The 24,686-nt window shown below is 38.0% G+C and overlaps 1 protein-coding gene across 4 annotated transcripts in view; it reads left to right on the forward strand.

The window, feature by feature from the left end:
- Nucleotides 1-23,839, forward strand: part of NR3C1 (nuclear receptor subfamily 3 group C member 1) — a 107,094-nt gene extending 83,255 nt beyond the window's left edge. For all 4 annotated transcript variants that reach the window (XM_080672264.1, XM_080672266.1, XM_080672265.1 and 1 more), the window contains exons 4-9: nt 2,662-2,778; nt 6,485-6,763; nt 8,318-8,462; nt 10,414-10,544; nt 22,313-22,470; nt 23,035-23,839. In XM_080672264.1, coding sequence (XP_080528390.1) covers nt 2,662-2,778; nt 6,485-6,763; nt 8,318-8,462; nt 10,414-10,544; nt 22,313-22,470; nt 23,035-23,187 — 983 coding nt within the window. In that variant the 3' untranslated portion in view covers nt 23,188-23,839. The remainder of the gene's footprint in view (nt 1-2,661; nt 2,779-6,484; nt 6,764-8,317; nt 8,463-10,413; nt 10,545-22,312; nt 22,471-23,034) is intronic.
- Nucleotides 23,840-24,686: the final 847 nt, after the last annotated feature.

Consider the following 24,686-nt stretch of genomic DNA (forward strand, 5'->3'; position numbering starts at 1 on the left):
AACATGGAACCGATGTCTTTACAGCTTAATCTCAGATGTGACATGCTGTCACTTTTGCCATGTTTTTATTGGTTACACAGACCAATCCTGGCAGGGTATGGGAAGGGACTGCACAGAGACCATTGGGGGCCATCTTGGAGGCTGGCTACCACACCTGCTGCAAATGGAAACTAGAATCACTTGCCAAAAATAGGTTTTAACCACAAAAATAAATACGATGCAAACAAAACAATGTTAAATTCCAGCTGGCTTGAAGGCTTTTCTCCTGATGTCTACTTTATATTGTATTTATTAGTTAGAATGGTAATTTACCAAGTGGTACAAGACAGGGACTCCAAACTAAGACATCCCTTTGTCTTATCAAAGGGATTGGCAAGGACTGACTTTAGTGGTTCATGTCCAGGTCTTATAAAATAGTGACCACTCCTCATTTTATAAATTCGACAGACTTGCCCAATTTCATACTACTAACCAGATAAGACTAATTTTAACTTAAATATACAATGCCCACTGATCCTTTATCTCAGATTCTTACATGTGCTTAAGACATACCTGGGATAAAGAAATCATTATTACCATCATATGCACATTCTGATGTTTTGGTTGGATACAAATAAAGCATTAGAATTTTTTCTGGTTTTAGCAATAATTTTTTCAACTGCCTTTTCCAGTAACTGCAGGAGAATGATTTGGAGATATTCTTATGGAGCTGAAATTCTTTATGTTATAACTGCTTCAACAATGGATACATCTCTTGTTCCTACTTTTGCTTTAATAGAGGATAGAATTACTGGGTAGAATTATTGGCTTGACGCACTGTATGTTCAAGTAAGGCAGCTAGGAAACGTCCACAGCATGGACAGGACTGAAGCAGCTGGCAGACATTTGGTCTTGTAGAGCAGTTCTAGAGCAGGGCCATTAGTCAGCTCTGTGGCCTATGCCTCACAAAGAGCTGAACTGAATACAGTTAACCATCTACCCAAAACTAATGCTTAAATAGCACTGTGACTTACCCTGTTAGGAAGAAGTAAACACAGTTTATTTTTAGGCAAGTCTTAGGTTGTCCTATGCGTAAAGGATCTTTCCTTAAAAATCAGAACTAGGTATAGTCAATCTAGTGAACGGAATTTGTCTCTTCTGAGTATGAGTTATTTTGAGAAGAGAAATGGCTTGCAGTCTTGTGAAGACCACCCCCCCCTAGTGTAAGGTACATGGACTCTTAGTTGTCTGGTGTATTTATTTATATACTAGAGGCCCAGTGCACAAATTGGCCTGGCCGGCGATTGGGGCTGTCTTGCCCAGTCCCTATCGGGGCTGGGGACCATGGGAGGTTGGCTGTGAGGGTTCACTGACCACCAGGGGGCAACTCCTGCATTGAACGTCTGCTTCCTGGTGGTCAGTGCACGTCATAGCGAATGGTTGACCAGTCGTTCGGTTGTAACAGTTGATTAGGCTTTTATATATATATAGAATAGACTAGAGGCCCGTTGCACGAAGATTCGTGCAATAGGCCTTCCTTCCCCTGGCTGCCGGCACTGGTTTTCCTCCTGCACCCAGGACCCAGGCCTTCTCTCCGGCCGCAGCGGAGAAGCCAAGCCTCTTCAGTCTTCGCTTCGCGCCAGAGTATGCAAATTAACTTGCCATCTTGGTTGGGTTAATTTGCATACTCACTCCTGATTGGCTGGTGGGTGTCATGGTAGTACAGTCAATTTGCATATTTCTCTTTTATTAGTGTAGATGCTTGTCTTGTGGAGGAGGATCCTTGGTTCTTGCCAGGCCAGCAGATCCTCAGATAGTTTTCTTCACCAACCAGGTTCAAAGAAAATTACAAGATTATGTATATGGGGAGGAGGGAGCGAGACTTTCTGTCTTTTCCTTTGAAATTTCCTTCTGTCTCTAACACATTATTTAATAACTGGGCACCACAAGATTTTAGACAGTAGTGGTCGTTAATATTTGGGAGGGGTGTTAATGGAGAATTCAAACATTCTTATATTCTAAAAGCATGTGAAATAATTAACAAGTCTCTGTAGTAATTTCATTTGTCAAGTCTGTTCACCTAAGTAGTTGATGGCAACCTTAACCTTTAAGATTAACTGTTTACCTATAGCTTCCTTTAAAATTGGTAGGGGGAGCACATTTTATTTGCATGTGGTAGAATAATGTTACATGAAAGTCATGTCCCTTTGGGACTCTCAGTATTTTAAAACCAGTTTCCTTTTTCTTTAATCCTCCTTAGCATTAGGTCAGAAGTCATAATAAAATAGTGACTACAGACATCTCCTGTAACTGTTAAAACAAGAAACTGTTTAAAGCACAATTTATCAAGAAAGAGGTTGCCCTTGGTGGGCTTTTGTGGGGCATTGCTCTGCTTCTTAATCTGATCACATGGAGATGTTCCGTTTATGAAATGTTCACTTTTCTATCTGTATGCTGCCATAAAGTGTTTAATACACTATTCTGAGTTTGTTGAATAGAATAAGAAAGAGACATTTTAGTTGACCTTTGCAGCAGCAATGGAGGCAGGTCCACTGTCCCTTCCTCAGTCAGTACCTCTGCTCCTTGGCTCCGCTCTGCCCAAAACGGAAACAGTCACTCACTCCAGAAAACATCTCCTTTGAGACCTGTGAAATTTTAACAGTGCTTTTATTTTCTATATAGGACAGCACAATTATCTTTGTGCTGGAAGAAATGATTGTATCATAGATAAAATTCGAAGAAAAAACTGCCCTGCATGCCGCTATCGGAAATGTCTTCAAGCTGGAATGAACCTGGAAGGTAAGGTCAGACCTGAATGGAACTGTCTCTGTATCTTATGAAAATTTATTTTACTTTTTAAAATGTAAGTAAAGGGTTGTAATAATTTAGTTATTGTGGTATATATGTGCTTGACTGGCACAATTTTATATTATTAATAAAAGCAGAAATTTTTAAATGAATATTTAATTATTGCTTAAGTTTATTCACCAGCTCTTATAACTGAAGTCAGTATAGCCAGACTATGTACTAAAAAAGGAAATTATATAATAATGGTAATTACAAAACTTGAAACATTACTTTTGTAGATCTGCAGGGGGAAAAACTCCTCAAAGTGGCCTTGGATGGGTTTTGTTTGTTGTTTTGCAAGTAAAGAAGAAACCTGAAACTAGGTATAAGTTTGATTTCAGATTCCTGTTTATGTAACAAGTTATATAATTAACATTGATGTCATCGTTTAAAAATGTTCCTCTGGAAAGTTAGGAATTCTGCTTTGACTGAAATTGCAAGTTCTGTGATGGTGATCTAATAGCCCATGTGCTTACTATTGTAGTGATAGCAGCATTTCATTCAGCAGTGCTCACCAAGAAGGCAGGCACAAGACAATGAATCAGTGCCTGTATTCTAGGAATTACCTGTCTAGTTAGGTTCCAGAGTCAAATCACAAAACAGGGTGGCACACTGCAAACAGAATAGTGTCACCTAATTCTGTCCTGGAAGAAGCAACATTGAATTTTAGGTCTAAAAAAGCTGAGTAGGAATTAGGTTAAAATAATGGCAGAGGACATGATCAAATTTGTATTTGAGAAAAACAAATATTGTAAAGAGTGATCAATTAAATAAGACATGGTGATATTAGAGGGAGGATGGAAGCCATGTGGTTCTTTTGATAGGAGACTTAGAGCTTTCTGGCACATACTATGTACGTGTTTTAAATACAAAGATTTAGAGATGTGACTACATAGTTACAGTTTGTCATTTAATAATATAAATATTAGCACATACCGTGCAGTTGATAATTTGTAGAAAAACCGAAAGGCTTTCAAATATCTAAGTTCATAGAGTTTTTGCATGTGTGGTTTTAGTAAAAAAGCTTCATTTTTGTGTTCAATTATTCCAGTGTATATAAAACCTTTATTTGGAGTAAGTGCCAGAAGTGTCTAGCAGACCATAATACTTAAGAACAATATAATCTTTATATTCTTTTGTTCGCTGGAATGTTTCCCCTAAGCCAGGCAATTTCACGATAACCCTAGAGTAGCTTTGCAGAAGCCACTGGCTCACTCAGAGCCCAATTCTCTGCATAAAAGTAACTTAGTACTTTTGCCCCTACCAAAGAATTCTCAAGGTATTATTTTAAGGCAGCCTTCTTCCTTGTCTGAAGTGCCTAGCATTTGAAAACAGAAAAAGGTTTTTAATGGTGACCCCAAATGTTTTATACTTCATTTTAAGATGTATTGTAATCATTCCAAAATACAGCTTTATTTTTAGTGTCAAGTAGAATTTAAAGGCAAGGAGGCTTATGAAATTATTAGATTTCATACCTAATATTTTAAAGCTAACTTTTAAACTAAGATGTCTCTACTTTTATTAACAAAGAAGTGGAGCTATCTGGGACTCAAGAGTTTCTGTAGAGATCACATATTGAACATTAATCTACCATATGCTACAAGGAGTCAGAAACTTCATATACAGTAAAAATCTTATTAACTAAATTGCTTTAAAATAGTAATTTCTTAATGTATTACATTAAAAACTCCTTGCTAAGTTCTGTGGAAACATCCTAGTGCCCTTTCTTGCTCTGGTCAGTACCCCACCATTGGATGTGCTCTTGGATTTAGGACTGTAGGTGAATAGTAAGAAATTAAACTAATTAGGTGCTGAGTCACAGAAGGTTTTTAAATTTTAAATTCCCAGCTTGTCATATCCTTTTCTCTTTGTTCTAATGTGGAGTGTAGGAGCACACAGCCTCGGCAATTTAAAGTTAGTTAAAACCGAGGGTGGTACAGTCCGATTTCAGTAGGTTGATTTGGGCCGTGCATGTTCTCTCACTTTGTCAACCAAGTACATGCAAGGGTTTTGAGATCTGGGCTTCACTGAGATACTGTTGATTGTTTAGAGGTACTTATGTCCTTATATCCTTTTTAAAACTTTATCACTCCTCTGTAGAGTTGCTCTGTCTGAATTCAAATATTTTAAGGCCAGATGAGGTACTGACAGTTCTTATACTACATGCAATGTGTGCCAAGAACTGTTCTAAGCATTTTACACATGTTACCAGACTTAATTCTCAACCACCCTACAAGGTATGTGCGAATATGTTCCTCATTTTATAGAAGAGGAAACTAAGGCCCAGAAAATAATTTGCACCAATACCTGAAATTCAACCACGGTGGTTTCAGATTTGTGCTCTTTACCGCTACACCATACTGTGTTCTCCAGTATAGTGTGGCAAAATAAATTAAAGTTGGCATGATCCTGTTTTGAAATGTTGACTAAAAATTCTTAAAGTTCTCAGTGCCACACTCAGCACAGAGCAAGTAAGAAGTGGGACTATTCTACTCAATGGAAGTGACAGGATTATTTTCCCTAACACCAGACATTGGAATAATAGTTCCTGCCACAAAATCTATCTTCAACAAACTCTTTTATTTTTAAAGGTGATTAGCACTTTTCCCTTAGCAAAATGCGTTTGCATCTCTGATAACTGAGACAGGTACATTTCCCTATTCATATAAATGTCAGTCCTTACCCCTCCCTGGAGCTCTGTATACTTTCTCTTCAAGAATATTATAATTCTGTGCTCACTTCAGCAGCACACATGCTAAAAAATAATAATGTAATTCTTATTTGTCACTAAAAAACAAAGAGTAAGACTTCATTTAATCAGAAGTCTACAGAATCCATGCTGTAATTTGATTACACTGTTCCAAACTAAGTCAAAATTAAAAGAGAGCTTTAGTTACTTTACATACAATATGAAAATAGATGCTTTGGGTTTATAATCATCAATAGAAATCTCTTATAAAATGAAAATTACCTACTGGTAATTTATGTGAAGAAATGTAAAGTTTTTCTCTTCATCTTCCTCATCTTTTTAGTCCTAAATAGTATCCATTATTACAGGGGTTTTTTAAAAATAAAAAAGTGGATTTTTCTGCTCTTAGAACTACTACTGTCTTCAGTGTGTGATCTGCCATGTCATCTTCTCATGATAAGGGGAATTTGTGCATGGCTGTAAACAGTATAGCTCTCTTCACTATATATATTATCATAATTTAGAGTAACCTTAAGCCAGAGTTTCTAGTTTGGTATTACAAGCTTAGATTCTTTCTTTCAATTGATAATAAAAGAAATTTGCCTTTAACCAATGAAAATTTTGACTTTAAAGTGGAAGTGAGGCAGAAATTAATTTATGAAAGAATCTATATGAAGGTGATTTATTTAGACTGCTTTAATATAGTATTATAAGACATTTAATTTTGTATAAAATATAACTATAATAAAGAAGTAACTTATTTGTAGCAGATATTAATATACAAATGGATTTCTCTTGGTCTTTTCTTTTTCTATGTCACTATCATAATTGCTAAAAAAAAAAAAAAAACCCACACCATTTCTACTCTTCCATATCTAAATAGTTTGAGAAATTAAAATACCTCTTCAATAAACTTTGCCACCTCCCATCACAGCTTATTTCTCTGTGTGTTTTTTTTAATACCCATAGCTCGAAAAACAAAGAAAAAGATAAAAGGAATTCAGCAGACCACTACAGGGGTCTCACAGGAAACTTCTGAAAATTCTGCCAGCAAGACAATAGTTCCTGCAACATTACCACAACTCACCCCTACCCTGGTGTCACTGCTGGAGGTCATCGAGCCAGAGGTGCTGTATGCAGGATATGATTGCTCTTCCCCAGACTCCACTTGGCGGATCATGACCACACTCAACATGTTAGGTGGGCGACAGGTGATCGCAGCAGTGAAATGGGCAAAGGCAATACCAGGTAAGGTGCAAACGGTGACACAGCTAAGACACATGTTTTGTATTTTCCTTTTTAAAAAGATTATAGTTGCTGTTATACAATACTAGAGGCCGATGCACGAAAATTGTGCATGAGTAGGCCTTCCTTTCCCCGGCTACCAGCACAGGCTTCCCTCGCAGCCCCAGCTTCGCCCTGAAGGACGTCCGGTCTAATTAGCATATTATGCTTTTATTATTAAAGATTGTATGAGTTTCAGGTGTACAACATATAGTGATTCTACATTTTTATACTTGATGATATAATTACTATGATATGTCTAGTAACCGTACAAAGTTGTTAAGATATTATTGACTCTTCCCTGTGCTATACATTACATCCCCATGACTTATTTTGTAACTGAAAGTTAGTACCTCTTATTCACCTTTTTCATCCATTCCCCTCCTTTCCTATGGCAACTACCGATTTGTTCTCTGCGAGTCTGTTTCTTAAACAAAAACATTCTGGATCCTTAATCATCGTGATCCCATGGTGTTGTCTTGTTCCTCATTCTAGTTATAGGAGAGTCTATAGTTAAGTTTTACACTGCTCCCTGCTTTTCAGATAGGATGATGCAACATCACAGAATTAACAGGACTTACTCAAAATTCCTTTTACACTTAAGTAGGAGAAAAAAATGTAAACTATTTCTTAGATTTCAGTTTGTTTTCCTTCATTGTATCACTTTTAAAAATATGATTATTTGTAAAATTGATAAAAACCAGACATGGTGACACTGTCAAAATGGACTAAAGTAGATTTTAAGCTCCCTGACTTTACAGCTAGAGGGGAATTGACAAGCTCTGTTCACACAACCAGAGATAGAGAAGACTGAAGAGATTGACCTTTTCTCATCCCCAGACTGTCAGAGGAAAGAAGTAGAGAAATCCAGAGAGTTTTTAATTTAAATTCATTGAGTGAATAATGTCCCCAGCCAGGACTCTTGGCTTTCTCTTTCACTATCCTATATAATAAAAGGGTAATATGCAAATAGACCAAACAGCAGAACAACTGGTCACTATGATGTGCACTGACCACCAGGGAGCAGACACTCAGTGCAGGAGCAGGCTTAAACCATCAGTTGGACATTCTTAGTGCTGCCGCGGAGGTGGAAGAGGCTCCCACCACCGCCGCTGTGCTTGCCAGCCATGAGCCTGGCTTCTGGGATTGGGCCTAAGCCATCAGTCGGACTGCGAGAGGGCACAAGCTGGGCTGAGGGACACCCCCCTCCCCACCCCCGAGTGCACAAATTTCATGCACCGAGCCTCTAGTTAAGTTTATATTTACTTAAGTAGGCAAAAAGTGACAAAAACTGGCTGCTCTCAAGGTTTTGAACATTGAATGCTATTACAGAGCACTGAGGGCTTTGATCTTCACGTGTCACCAAGGGAGACTGAGCAGCTGGGTGCTACATGGCCCTGTCTGTTGGAGGTCCCCCAACAAGGCTAGTTCATATCTGGCCTTTGGCAGTTTCCATAGAGATGATCTTCTCTTTGGCAACTACAGCTTTTCCTCACACCTTTATTTCTCTTAATTTAGGATTCAGGAACTTACACCTGGATGACCAAATGACCCTACTGCAATATTCATGGATGTTCCTCATGGCATTTGCCCTGGGCTGGAGATCATACAGACAATCAAATGCAAACATGCTGTGTTTTGCTCCTGATTTGATTATTAACGAGTAAGTCACTTGTGAGTCATTTTCCCTGCGTTCATAGGATATTATCACCAGCTGATGTTTTCCTGATGTACTGTTATGTGGTGATCCTTCAGGAACGAATCAATGCTACTAGGTATCATGGAACTGGGAAAACCTGAAGAGTTGTTTATCAATGCTAAGGCAAGGCAGGTATAACAGAGCGAATGTACAGGTGGCAGTGTTACTGTCCCAGGATATTATTTAAACAGTGAGCATCACTGGGTTGTAAAGTCTATAGCAAATAAAAAGGAATCCTGTGGTGCATTGTTTAACCAGCTAACTGCCACGCGTCCAAAAAGGAAACCATCCCCACATGCCACGATATTTTGAATTTAACTAAAAAAATCAATTTGCAATTAATATTATAAAAATAGATATGTTACTCACAATTTGGGTGTTCTTGAATATTTTCAGCTGAAAATTCTCACGAAAAATAATTTTAAAGTTGGTCAGGGCTGCCACTTAGGGAAAACATTTTTTTTTTATAGATGCGCATGGTGTGTGGGGAAGGTCTGCCGCTTGCGTCTACAGACATTTATGGCGTACAGTGTGTTAATGACATAACCCTATTCCAGTAAGAAAAAGCACAATACAGTTCATGTTGCTCCCGCCTTCCGCAGGGACAGGTGAGGCATCCCAGCTGAGGGGTGGGAAGCACAGATCCAGAGAGAATAGTTAGCTCCTCGCAAGGCAAAGCTCACCAAGTTTATTACTTTAAAAGAATATGGGAACAAAAGTGTTTTTTTTTTAATTGGGAGAGAACCATCCAAGCTTTAAGATTTTATAAATCAGCTGTTCTCTGGCCTCCTATGCCTGTGCTGCTCTCTGTGAAGTGTTTCAGACATCCGTTTCCCCTTAACTCATTGCAGGTGTTTCCTACCTAGTTTTCTGCCTCCCATCTGTCCACCATCACTTTGACTAATTTGCTCTTCCTTAAGCACAGTGTGCTCACATCGCGATATCCGCAATGCACAGATGCTGTCGGTGTCTCCTCACCTGCCACCCAGTACACTCAGTATGGTTTGTGTCTTTCCAGACCTGGTCTCTCCTTCTCCTCACATACTCATCATTCCCACTCAAGATGATACATTTTACAAACACACCAGCTTATCTCCTTTATTCAAACACACACCTATGGTCTGAGTGGAGTACATGAAGGGGGGTTATATGAAAAAAAGCTGCATATTTCTTTGTGAGTTCTGAGTACTTAGTATTGACAAGGGTTCAAAAAAATAGAATTTTTAAACCACATTATTAGAATAATAGTGCCATTGCTTGTGAGTTGAGCATCGTCAGGAGTTTGTGTTCATAACTGGATGCCATATTAAAAATAACAGTGAAACTTTAAACATGTCCAGAGTGGCAAGGAGTTTGGAAATTAACATTAGTTGATAAACAGGAGATATTTGGAGAAAAGGAGACTTGGTACCTTTCGTTAGGAGAACATTCAGTCACATAATGTCTGTCAGAGGCATATATAGGGTCTAAGAAAGTCTAGATTCAAATTCCGACCCTCTGCATAACTATATACAGTATCACTCATAGTTGTCTTTAGAATGGAATGCTATGAGAAAAAAATGCCTTTTGATTTTTAAATGGGTAGAATCTAAAGCTGTGTTGTCTAGTTGGCGATATTCAGATGCTACCATAAAACCTTGATTTAAATGAGAAAGTGGTAATAAATCCTGTAGGAGTAATAAGTTCTAAACACTTAAGTAAATAAAATAATACATGGAGTGCATGATGGAAAAATAACTTCTTCAATGTAAAATTACATTGTTCGGTAGTCTCTTTATATGTTTTAGACCCAGGAACAAGTTTAAGGAAACTTCTGATATATAGGGAATTAGCATTAATTGTAATAGTTAGGTTTTCCTTCATGGAACAAGCACTATTTAGTTCTAATTCAAACACTGACGTTTGTCTTTCACAGGCACAGGATGTCTCTACCCTGCATGTATGACCAATGTAAACATATGCTATTTGTTTCCTCTGAGTTACAAAGACTTCAGGTATCTTATGAAGAATATCTCTGTATGAAAACCTTACTGCTTCTCTCATCAGGTTTGTAAAACATTGTTCACGTCTATATGAAGCATGAAATATAGAAATAAAGGTTTATTTGTATACACAGCACTAATACTTATATCAAATATGTCTACTATTCCCTGCTAGTCAGATAGGTTTTCATAAATGTAAACTTTTAGAAAGGCACAGCCAATAACATATACCAAAATTAATAAGACACAGATATCATGGAGAAATAGAGGTGTATGAGTTGCACAGGGGTATCTGTTGGTCTGTAATGTGTAGACTTCCTCCTTCCTGTGACCTTCGGATAACACCTCTGTAGGAGGCATGGGAAAAGAAAACCAACTGGAATGATTTTGGTTTTACTACTACATTGTAACTTTGTCAAAAATTTTACTTATATAATGAGTACTACCATGTATAAGACATTATGGGAAAAAGATTCATCCTACACAAGGTGTGCGTCATTACTATTAAAGGACTGGTTAATGCAGCATCCGAGCGGGACTGTTGGGCAGAGGTATTCTATCTAGAAAATGACAACAAGAGTTTATAAAAACCACCTTGAAAGTTTAGATAAAGTTACTATATATAAACTTTAGTGAGGCTAATTTCACCTAGCGAGTTAAAACTAGATAGCTTTTGAAAAATACAAAGTATCTTGTCTATATTAGTAAAACTGTGTCATTTTTGGCATTTTCAATAAGTGTGTAAACCAGTTGTTATTATAAACTTTAGACCATTACAGTAAAAATTATATATCAAGTTAATGTTTATAAAATACTGAGTTAATGGATGAATAACTTTTTCATATACAAATAAGTAAACTTGTAATCCTTTAAAAGTCTGTATTCTTTAGTAACTGGTTTCAAAGTTGTCAAATAACTTGAAGCTATGGATGTTGCACATGACTAAGCTGCTGTAATTCTTTGTTCTACAAAAGACTGTTTTATGTTCTTAGATTTAAAGAGTGTTATTAATAATCAAGGCTAGAAAAATTTCCACAACCCCTTAAAAAACCTAAAGGTAAAGATCATCGCTAGAGACTCCTTTCAGGTTACCAATGGCAGTACACTTGTTAAAGATGTGAGCTTGGTGTTATTTGAGCAAACAGTGATTAAGGGAAGAGCTCTAAAACAATGCCTTGTAGCTTGAAATTTTCATGTCATAACATAAAAACAGCATCTGTACAGCATAGCACACTGAGATAAATGAATGAGGTCACTTGCAACCAGCATAGCAAATCATTATCTTAACACATTGATAACCCCATTCACAGTACACCAGCTGAAGAAAGTTCTGGTTTAACATAATCATCAGAAATCCAAAATGAAAGGTGAAAGAGAAAAGGAATTATACAAAGAGAGATAATGGCTAAAAAGTTTCGAGAATTTTAAAAAGACACCAAACCCTATATCCAGGCAGTGCAATGAATTCCACATAGTATATTAATAAAATCCAGCTGTCTGAACAGCAAAGTTAATAAGAAAATCACTGAACAGGAGAGAAAAAATATCCTCAAAGGACAAGGAATTTAACCGAATAGCAATTGAAGAAAATGGAATGATGTTTCTAAAATGCTAAATGAAGGTGGACTTCAGTTTTAGCTCTGACAAGTAAACAGCTTCGAAGTTATCCTCACAATAAGGAAAAGCTGATCAAACTGAAAATCAGTGACTTTTCTTAGATCCATCAGAGAATTGAGATTACAAGGCAAGCCACCACCTCAAAATCTGTAGAGAAGGCAAATGTAGAGAAGCACAGCCAGAATGAGCTTACTGGGAGAGAAGCTACTGGAGCCAGTAACTGGTAGCAACACTTCGGTAATTTTGATAAAATCTGTAGACCCAGTGAGGAATAGCCTGAGAGTTACGAACTCTTGGGACCCAGTATTGGCAGGGGGCTTGTCTCCCCATACTTTCTTGGGTTTTACCTCCTAAAGCCACCCCAGGTTCCCATAGTGAAGACCTGAGAAAGATCCCCTCATGTTTCTGCGTGCTAAGGGAAACTGCTGTAACAAAGCTTTATCTGACCTGGGGAAGTAGATAATTCCAGCCCCCTCTACCTTTCTATGTCATCTAAGAGAAGGGGGAAAAGGTCCAGAAACATTTCTGAAGGACACAGCCCAGGGACCAAGGCTACTAAGAAGATTTAATCATAAAAGTAGTAAACATACCACCATATGATCAGGGTTCCAGTGGGAAGAACTGAATTACAATGGAGAGAGCTGCAGGATACAGATATTTAAGAAAGAAAGACAATAGGGGGCGAAAGACGGGGGAATAAAAACAAGGAAACTGGAACCTCTTAACACCCACACCAAACATTTAACACAGCCTAGTCCCTAGCCAGATTAACATAAAACCTCACATAATTTCTAGCTTTTTGCAAAAAATTTCAAGGTAAGAAGAAACATCAGAATAAAACATAGCACACATGTTGTAATTATCAGATAGGGAATTTGAAATACCTATGATTAATATGTTAAAGACTAATGGAAAAAGTAAACAACATGTAAAAACACATGGATATTGTAAGCAGTGAGGTGGAAATTTAAGAAAGAATCAAAAGGAAATGCTAGAAATTAAAAATACTATAATATGGAAATGAAGAATTCTGTGGATGGGCTCATCAGAAGATTAGATACACCAAGGAAAGAATCACTGAGCTTGAAGACACTCAATAGAAATTTACAAAATTCAAGTGCAAAGAGAAAAAAAAGAATGAAAAAACATAGAACAGAATATTTAAGGACAGTGGGGAAAGTTACAACAAAAGGTGTACTATACAAGTAATGGGAATATCAAGTAAAAGAAGGAAAGGAACAGAAGAAATATTTTAAGTAATAATGGCTAATAGTTTTCCAAAATTCATGACAGGAACCAAAACATCAATCTAGGAAGCTCAGAAAGTGCCAAGAAAGATAAATACCAAAAAATCTACATCTAGGCCTATTCTATTCAAACTGCAGAAAACAAAAAAATATGGAGGAAATCTTGAAAGTAGCCAGATTGGGGAAAAGAAAAGCTTACCTTTGGTGGAACAAGGACAAGAAATACATTCTGCTGAATTTTCATCAGTAGAAACCAGGTAGCAAGAGTGGAATCACATATTTAGTGTTGAAAGGGAAAAAATCACCAATTTATAATTCTGTATTCAGTGAAAATTCCCTTTAAAAGTGAGAGCAAAATAAAGATCTTCTCAAACAAAACTTGAGAGAATCAGTTACTAGATCTGCCTTTCATAAAATGTGAAGGGAAGTTCTTTAGAGGAAAGGAAAATGATGTAGGTCAGAAACATGGATCTACACATAGAAAGGAAGAGTATTAGGAATAGATGAAGATAAAATTGTATTTTTCTTCATAATTAATCTCACAACTGTTTAAAGTATTAATAACAATGTATATTGTTTGAGCACAACATATGGATAAGTTGAATGAGTGACAGCAATGTTAATAGGGATGGGAGGGAGAAATTAGGAATACTCTGTTTTTTTTTTTTTTTTTTTTTTTTTTTTTTTTTTTTTTTAAATATATTTTATTGATTTTTTACAGAGAGGAAGGGAGAAGGATAGAGAGTTAGAAACATCGATGAGAGAGAAACATCGATCAGCTGCCTCCTGCACACCTCCTACAGGGGATGTGTCCACAACCAAGGCACATGCCCCCGACCGGAATCGAACCTGGGACCCTTCAGTCCGCAGGCCGATGCTCTATCCACTGAGCCAAACCGGTCAGGGCTAGGAATACTCTGTTTTAATGTAGACTGCAATTGTACTACAACAACATGGGTTTGAACTGCTCTGCTCCATTTATTCACAGCTTTTTTTTTTTCAATAAGTAGAGTCTGCCCGTTGTATCCATGGGCTTTGCATCCTTGGATTCCACCAAATGCAGATCGAAAACAGTATTTTCACATTCCCAACTGCAGTTGGTTGAATCCACAGATAGGAAGAGCCACCTGTAGAGTCAGAAATTATACCTGGATTTTCAACTGCAAGGGGATCTGTACCCCTAATTCCCACATTGTTTAAGGATCAACTGTAGTTGTCAATGCAAACTCTAGGCCAGTGGTCAGCAAACTCATTAGTCAACAGAGCGGCAAACCGCGGCTCGCGAGCCGCATGTGGCTCACGAGCTACAGTTTGCCGACCACTGCTCTAGGGCAACCACTAACAACAATTTTATTTATTTTTAATCACCATTTATCCCCTCTAAAGAAAAAAAAACTTTGAGAAGAAGTAGTAATTGATATACTGAAAGGAGAGAAAACACGGCTTATCCCCTCTAAGAAAAAAAAACTTTGAGAAGAAGTAATAATTGATATACTGAAAGGAGAGAAAACATGGCATATGAAATGCTCAATGAAAACTAGAAACAGCAAAAAAAGAGGGGAAGACTAAAAAGGAAACGAAGAACAAGTGCCAAGAGCAGATAATAGCTACAAACATGGCAGACAGTGACCCAGCTATATCAGACAATTGCTTTTCAACCAATAGTCTATTCTTTATTTTTTTATTTTTTTGTTAACGGAGGCTCAAACAAAGTTTGCCACTAAACTTTGTATATAATATTACAAAATGTACTTAGGCAAAAGGGAAGTAATGACATTTTTAAGAACGTTAAAAAAAAGTGGTAAAAGAAGAAAAAGTGGTAAATATGTAAATAGATTTAAACTAAACTTTACTGAATAAAATAACAGTAATAATGTCTTGGGGGGGGTTAAAAATAGAACTAAAGTACACATTAATTACATATAAGCAAAAATGAGAATTTGGTAAATTAAGACTGGGTGTTTAAATTTTAAGTATGACAATTAGAAATACAAAGTGTATATAACATACCAAAGCATTAGGGGAGAAAGGATAACATGGTAAGAAAAAAACAATCCAAAAGAATGAAAGAAATGAGAGGAGCAAGGAAAAGCATAAGAGGAAGCAACAGATGGCACAAATAAATTCAAATGTATCAGTAATTTCACAAGAGGTATATCTAAATAAAGATATTTAACAGCTTAAGAGGATATACTATGCATGGTATAACCCAGTAATGGCAAACTTTTTTGTAAAGGACCAGATGGTAAATGTTTTCAGCTTTGCATATAGTCTCTGGTATATACACACTCTGCCCCCTGTCGCAGGAACACAGGCCTGGCTGACTGCCAACAAAACATTATTTACAAACACAGGCTGCAGGTGGAGATTGGGCCGTGAGCCATAGTTTGCTGACCACTGCTTTAACCAAAAGAAAGGTGAAGCAAGCTGCATTACTATCAAAATAGACTTTACAGCAAGAAAAAAAAAGTTCTATATTTAAAGATACTCATTACATAAAGCATTCCATTCACCAGGAAAATATCTGTAAGTATATGGCCTCTAACAACATAAGGCAAAAATTCTTGAAACTACAAGGTTAATTTGGGATGGATGAAATTCTTTTAAATGTAAATATCAAATAGGGATTTTCCCATAGTTACTTTTATAATTCAGGTAACCAGCAGGAAAGAAACATAAATAAGCAATCACTATTTTAAAAATTAACAATAATTAGATTACCTGTAATAAAAGTAATGTATTACATTAACATATCACTAAGGGTAGGCTCTTGCCACTCCTGATTAAGTGGCCTTTATTTTTGCATTAATATGGACATCTTAAAAGTGCCAAGTATTGCTTTATGGAATCAAAACATTTGTTCTTTGGTCTAATCCTAATCAAAATCCTGTGAGAATGAAACTCCACATTAACAAATAAAGGACAAAAATCTTATGGTATTCTCAAAAGATGCAGAAAAAGCATTTGACAAAACTCAACATCTGTTTGTGACTAAAAACTCTCAAGAAAGTGGGAACAGAGGGAACATACTTCAACAATTAAAGGCCATATATGACAACTCCTCAGCTAGCATCATACTCAGTGGTAAAACACTGAGCTTTTCCTCTAAGATCAGGAACAGGGCAAGGATGACCACCCTTGCCACTTTTACTCAACATAGTATTGGAAGTTCTACCAGAACATTAAGACAAGAAAAGGAAATGGCATCCAAATAGATAAAGAGGAAGTAAAACTCTATTTGCAGATGACATAATATTATATATAGAAAACCTTAAAGGCTCCACCAAAAAACTGTTGGAACTGAAAAAAATTCAGTAAGTAGCAGGATACAAAATAAAAAATGCAAAAATCTGGTGCATTTCTATAGAGTAATAACAAACTAGTAGAAAGTGAAAATCAGGGGAAACCAAGATGGCGGCATAGGTAAGCACCTAAACTGCTGCCTCGCACAACAATTTCAAAACTACAACTAAAAGACAGAACGGACACCATCCAGAACCACAGGAAAGCTGGCTGAGTGAAAATTCTACAACTAGAAGGAAAGAGAAAAACTCACAGAGAATTGGAGGTACGGCAAAGGGGCTTTGTGCGCGCAGAGAGGAAGGGCGGCTGAGAGCCTGGCTGATTTTCTCTGGCGGAAGGGGGAAGGAAGCCCCCGAACGCACTGAACCCCAGTTCTGACTGCACTGAACCCCAGTTCCGGGCAAGCCCCTGGGGACCCACGCTCTTACAGGGGGAGTCTGGACTCTCGGGTGGAGACTCGGGAGCCGGGGAAGGCGGAGGACTGAAAGTGCACGCGCGCCAGTGCGCACAAAGGCTGCGGAGGTAGCCACAGGCTTTCCCTAGTGGAAGGGAGTCAGAGGCTCCTGAATGCACTGAGCCCCAGTTCTGACTGCAGTGAACCCCAGTTCCAGGTGAGCCCCTGGGGACCCACGCTCTTGTGGGGGGAGTCTGGACTCTCAGGCGGAGACTCAGGAGCCGGGGAAGGAGGAGGACTGAAAGTGCACACACGCCAGTGCGCACAAAGGCTGCGGAGGTTGCCACAGGCTTTCCCTAGTGGAAGGGAGTCAGAGGCTCCTGACTGCACTGAGCCCCAGTTCTGACTGCAGTGAACCCCAGTTCCAGGTGAGCCCCTGGGGACCCACGCTCTTGTGGGGGGAGTCTGGACTCTCGGGCAGAGACTCGGGAGTCGGGAAGGCAGAGGTCTGAAGGCACGCACGTGCGCGCAAGGGCAAGGCTGACGGGAAGCCAAGACTGAGGCTCCACGCCATCCAAGCTGAGCACAGAGGCTATTGCAATTTGGCAAGTCTAATCCAATAAGGCTGTCTCCAGCACCGAACTTTTCCCAGCATAGACACAGCTGATCCTTACAGCCAACTGGCCTGGAGGTCAATTCTTCCCAGTGATACCAACAACAATCAAGACTTAATTACAACAAGGCTGTACACACAGTCCACAAAGGGGTGCACCAAGAGTGTCCACCTCAGGTTAACTGGGGAGGCCGACCCACTGGGCCATATTGGAAACCTAGCACACAAATCTACCTTACCAACTCAGGGAAGCAGTGAAAATGCGGCGTCAAAGAATCAGATCACAAACGAAAGAAATGGAGGAAAACAAACGACTGGATATAGAATTCAAAACCACGGTTATAAGGCTTTTTAAGAATATCCTAGAAAAGGCCGATAAATATAACGAGACCCTCGAAGATATGAAAAAGGACCAACTAGAAATTAAACATACACTGACTGAAATAAAAAATATTATACAGCCCTAATGGGTTTGGCTCAGTGGATTGAGCATCGGCCTGTGGACTGAAGGGTCCCAGGTTCGATTCCAGTCAAGGGCATGTACCTTGGTTGCGGGCATATCCCCAGTTGGGGGTGTACAGGAGGCAGCTGATCAATGTTTCTAACTCTCTATCCCTCTCCCTTCCTCTCTGTAAAAAAAAATCAATAAAAAAAAATATTATACAGAGACCCAAAAACAGACAAGAGGAACACAAAAATCAAGTCAAAGAATTGAATTACAAAGAAGCAAAAAACACTCAACCGAAAAAGCAAAAAGCAAAAAAAAAAATCCAAAAAGTTGAAGATAATGTAAGAAGACTCTGGGACAACTTCAAGCGTACCAAGATCAGAATTATGGGGGTGCCAGAAGAAGAGAGAGAGCAAGATACTGAAAACCTATTTGAAGAAATAATGACAGAAAACTTCCCACACCTGGTGAAAGAAATAGACTTACAAGTCCAGGAAGCCCACAGAACTCCAAATAAAAGGAATCCAAAGAGGACCACACCAAGACACATCATAATTAAAATGCCAAGAGCAAAAGACAAAGAGAGAATATTAAAAGCAGCAAGAGAAAAACAGTTACCTACAAGGGAGCACCCATACGACTGTCAGCTGACTTTTCAACAGAAACTATGCAGGCCAGATGGGAGTGGCAAGAAATTTTCAATGTGATGAATAGCAAGAACCTACAACCAAGACTACTTTACCCAGCAAAGCTATCATTCAGAATTGAAGGGCAGATAAAGAGTTTCACAGACAAGAAAAAGCTAAAGGAGTTCATCACCACCAAACCAGTATTATATGAAATGCTGAAAGGTATTCTTAAAGAAGAGGAAGAAGAAAAAAGTAAAGATAAAAATTATGAACAACAAATGCATATCTATCAACAAGTGAACCTAAAAATCAAGTGAATTAAAAACCTGAGGGACAGAATAATCTGGTGAATATAATAGAATCAGGGGCATAGAAAGGGAGTGGACTGATAATTCTCAGGGGGAAAGGGGAATGGGGGGTTCATGAAGAGACTGGACAAAAATCATACACCTATGGATGAGGACAGTGGGGGGGAGGTAAGGGCAGAAGGTGGGGTGGGAAATGGGTGGAGGGGAGATATGGGGAGAAAAAGGAGAAATAATTGTAATAATCTGAATAAAGATTTATTTTAAAAAAGTGAAAATCAGAAAATAATTCCGTTTACAATTTCATCAAAAAGAATAAGATACCTAGGAATAATCTTAACCAACAAGGAAAGATACCTACACCCTGAAGACTGTAAGGCATTGATGAAACAAATTGAAGAGGAGGCAAGTGGAAGGATATTTTGTGTTCCTGCATTGGAAGAGTTAATATTCTCAAAATGTTAATTTATGACAAAGGAGCCAAGACTATACAATGGGGAAAGGACCATCTCTTCAATAAATGGTGTTAGGAAAACTGAACAGCCACATACAAAAGAATGAAACTGGACCACTATATTACACTACACACAATTATTAACTTAAAATCAATCAAAGACTTGAATGTAAGACCTGAAATGATAAAACTCCTAAAAGACAACATAGGTGGTAAGCTCCTTGACATCAATATTAGTGATGATTTTTTGGGTCTGACACCAAAAGCAAAAATAAACAAGTAGAACTACATCAAACTGAACAGCTTCTGCACAGCAAAGGAAACCATCCACCCAGATAAAGGCAATGTGCCAAATGGGAGATATTTGCAAGTCATATATCTGATAAGGGGTTAATATCTAAACTATATCAAGAACTCATACAACTCAATGGCCAAAAAACAAATTAAAAAAATAGGCATTGGATCTGAATAGACATTTTTCCAAAGAAGACATACAGATGACCAAGTACATGAAAAGGTGCTCAATATAATTAATCATCAGGGAAATGCAAATCAAAACACCAATGAGATATCACCTTACACCTGTTAGAGTGACTGTCATAAAAAAGACAGTAGCAAGTGTTGAAGAGGATGTGGAATAAAGGGAACCCTCCTGTACTGTTGTTGGGAATATAAATTGTTGCAACCACTATGGAAAATAATATGGGAGTTCCTCAACAAATTAAAAATAAACCTACCATATGATTCAATAATTCCACTTATGGGTATTTATCCAAAGAAAACAAACAAACAAAAAACTAACTTGAAAAGATATATGTACCTCTATGTTCACTGCCAAATCATTTTACAGTAGCCAAGATATGGAAGCAAGATAAGTGTCCATCAATGGATATATGGATAAAATGTGAGATATTTATATTCAGTGGAATATTATTCAGCCATAAAACGAATGAAATCTTGCCATTTGTGACAACATGAATGGACCATGGAGGCATTGGACTAAGAGAAATAAGTCAAAGAAAGACATATCAGATTATCTCACTTATATGTAGAATCTAAAAATGAATAAGAACAAGCTCTTGTATAGAGAGCAAACTGGTGGATGCCAGAGACTTAGGTTGGGAAAAATGGGTGAAGTGGGTTAAAAAGTACAAATTTCCAGCTATAAAATATAAGGCATGGGGATACAATGTACATACAGCATGGTGACTATAAGTTAATAATAGTGTACTGTATATTTGAAAGTTGCTAAGACAGTTAATCTTAAAAATAATCAACACAAGAAGAAAAGTTTTGTAACAATGCATGGTGCTGGATGCTAACTAGACTATGGGGGTCATTGTACAGTATGTACAATATGAATCATGTTGTATACCTGACTTACATGTCTTACATCATTAATATCTAAATTTAAAAATTTTTTTAATTTAGTGAGAAAGAGTAGGAAACAAGTCCACAGGGCAAGTAAGAATTAAGACTTCTTGCTCCTAAACCCATGGCTCTTCCTCTCTGCCAGCATTTCCTAAGGTGTCAGCAGGTGAAGTGAAGTTTGGGAAACAGCTGTTTCTCCTCTCTGGAGACTGTGTAATTATCTCTGAGAAGTTTGAAACTCAGAAATCTGCCTCAATTTGGATTAAACATTTAGCTTTGCTTAAATTTGGACCATCAGATCCTCTTTTCCTTAGCCATTAACACAGAATCAAAGTTCTTAGGAATACACTGAGAAACTTCGCACTCTACAAAAGTCACAATTGCTATAAGATTAAGTGAAACCATGGTTAACTGTCCACTAGTATCAGTTTTTGAAGAATAATATTAAAAAATTTATTTCACACCCATTTTATGATCCACAATTCATGAGGTATTTTCTATATTTCTGAGTACATAAGGGAAAGCAAGTATTTCCTTCCCAGGAGGTAGGTAGGTAGGTAGGTAGGTAGGTGTGTGTGTGTGTGTGTGTGTGTGTGTTTGTGTGTGCGCGCGCGCGCGCACACACACCACCACCACCACCACCACCACCCCCAACCCCCTCCTCCGCCGAGTGGCCAGATTATGATCTCTGAACACATAATAATCTGGCCACTCAGTGTACTTCCCTTGAGTACCTCATTTATTTGATATCAAAGATATTATAAATCGTGCACCTGATCAGTTTTCTCCTTTGCATTGGCTGATAGAACGCTCAGGGCAGATAGGTGGTTGATCACCAACAAAAGTCTAGAATACTTTTGGTACCCATTTGAGATACAAATACACTGAGTGGCCAGATTATAATATGTTCAGAGGTCATAATAATCTGGCCACTCAGTGTGTGTGAGTGTGTGTGTGTGTGTGTGTATATTACATAAAAAATCAGATTTCTCTTTAGATTGGAATCATATGAACTCAGTGTTAATGCATTAATTGACAAAATGCATTGCATGATTTTAAGGGTCTAAGTGACTGGTGATGTCACATATATTCCAGGATGTAACTGGTGGGATAAACACTGTTGTTGACGTTTTCATTATGTCTAACTAAACTGAAGGGCAGAGTGGCAGGCACTGTATTATTTATTTGGTCTTCAAGCCAGCTTTGTGAACTAGAGAGGAAGGTATCAGCACGATTTACCTAAAGTTAAGGCCTTCAGTTTCCCATTGGCCCCTATTCTCTTGGCTGTCGTTTCACGATCCTTTGAAATGCTTATGTTTTAATTGAGTGCATTAAAAGCATATAGACAATGTTAAGTCATGAGGTATGCTATTAATAATAAATGCCCTACTTGCTTATACGAAAAGTTATCACAAGAAGGTTACTGAATTGACTACATCTTAATCTTTTAGTTCCTAAGGAAGGTTTGAAGAGCCAAGAGCTGTTTGATGAGATTAGAATGACCTACATCAAAGAGCTGGGGAAAGCCATTGTCAAGAGGGAAGGGAACTCCAGTCAGAACTGGCAGCGGTTCTACCAACTGACAAAACTCTTGGACTCCATGCATGACGTAAGTGTCAATCACAAAGCCAAGTGTCAAAAACTTTCTGGGATATGAAGTTGTGTTCTAATTAGTCTATGTAATTATACACCGATTTATTTTCCATTTGTGGATACTGATGATGGTTTGAGTTCAGGCTGTGACTTCAGTTCGGCCCACAGTTTTCCTGAGGCCAATTATGGAATTTCATTTCACCTGGTCATGTGCCTGTAGCGTCCTGATGCCAGTACAGTATTCAACAGCACTATTTTTTTTAAATATAGAATTCCTGGCTTTGCATGATTAATCCATTAAATTAGAATATGTCTTTCCTGTGTTATAGTACTGCAGTTCATCATGAATCGCTTAATTCCATATAATTCTACATCCAGTTTAAGGGATTTAAGAAGTCTTTGGTATCTGAGTGCTCATTTAACTAAACTTTTTTTACTTGGGGAATTCCAGCAGAGATTGGGTATATTCTATCTAAGACAGATATTAAAAAAAAGAGAGAGAGAGAGAGAGGCCAACAAGCATGAGATGTTCCCACTGATAGGATTTTAAGGCTAATCATTACCATATCTTCTCTTGTAGGTAGTTGAAAATCTCCTTCACTATTGCTTCCAAACATTTTTGGATAAGACCATGAGTATTGAATTCCCAGAGATGTTAGCTGAAATCATCACCAATCAGTTACCAAAATATTCAAGTGGAAATATCAAAAAACTTCTGTTTCATCAAAAGTGACTGCCTTAATCAGAAAGGTTGCCTTAAAGGAAGTTGACTTTATAGCTTTTATTGTACAAACTATCATTTATCCTATAGCGGTTATGTTGTTTTATTTTTATTTTTTGTTTATGTCTGGTGTTTTTGTCTTGTTTTAAACACGCACTACATGTGGTTTATAGAGGGCCAAGACTTGGCGACAGAAGCAGTTGAGCCCTCGCTTTTCAGTGATGGGAACAGTAGGAAGTGATAGTTGGTGGATCCCGGAAATGAGAAACAATGAGGTGGGGTCATCTCCTTGTCAGAGAAGGATGGCACTCTAACCACCAGTGCCCAAAGTCTGCTCAATGAACTTCCTGCTCATACTTATCGCAGTAGGCTGGACAAAATCTTCTAGGCTTTTTGTTGGTGTATTTGCCCTGTATAGTTAGGATAAAATTTTTTGATTTATGCATGGAAACCTGAAAAAAAAGTTTACAAGTGTATATCAGAAAAGGGAAGCTGTGCCTTTTATAGCTATTGCTGTCTGGTTTTAACAATTTCCTTTATATTCAGTGAACTACGCTTGCTCATTTTTTCTTACATAATTTTTTATTCGAGTTATTGTACAGCTGTTTAGGATGATGGGCAACTAGTTCATAGCTTTCCTAAATAAACTCTAAACATTAATCTTCTGTGTGAAAATGGGTTGGTGCTTCTAACCTGATGGCACTTAGCTATCAGAAGATCACAAAAATCGACTCAAATCTCCAGTATTCTTGTCAAAAAAAGCTCACATTTTGTGTGTGTGTGTATATGTGTGTATATATATATATATATATATATATATATATATATATATATATATATATGCGCTTCAGTGGAGGATTATTGAGGTTGTGCAAATTAACCACCCTAACTGGTATCGAGCACCTACCTGGTCCAAACCTGCAGGGTAAACTGTAGATGATGGTTGCAAAAGACTAATTTTTTAAAAACTACCAAGAGGCTCTGTCTGCACCTAATGCCCTATCCCTGCAATGGTTAAATGGCAAGAATGAGTTTCCCGTCGTTCAGGACCTTTTGTTGTAGTTTGTATAACTTCTTAAAAGTTAAGATTCCAGATAACCAGCTGAAACAAAGCTGAGGGATTTTAATCAGACCAAGCAATTCCTCTCACTTTACCCCCAAAAATGAAATCTCTAATGTGGCAGAAGTGGCTAGACACCCATTTTCACATTCCCACCTGTCACCATTGGTCTCCTCTCCTGGTGGCGCCGGGAAGCTCGGCCGCTGCTCCCTGTGACTTAGGCTGCGAGTCAGGCTCCCGTGTGTAAACCACACCGCCCATCCCTGTGTGCCATGGAGCTTAACAAGTCTTGTGAATTTTCCCCTCACTGTTGAGAATTAATCATTTTAAACAGAATAGAAGCTGTAGTAGCCCTTTCTGTGTGCACCTTACCACCTTTCTGTTAACTCAAAACTCCCTACTTATTAAGCCACAAGAAATCCCATTTCTATTCAAGGTGGCCAAATTATTT

The sequence above is a fragment of the Plecotus auritus genome (assembly GCF_963455305.1).
Source record: "Plecotus auritus genome assembly, chromosome: 6".
Lineage (NCBI taxonomy): Eukaryota > Metazoa > Chordata > Mammalia > Chiroptera > Vespertilionidae > Plecotus > Plecotus auritus.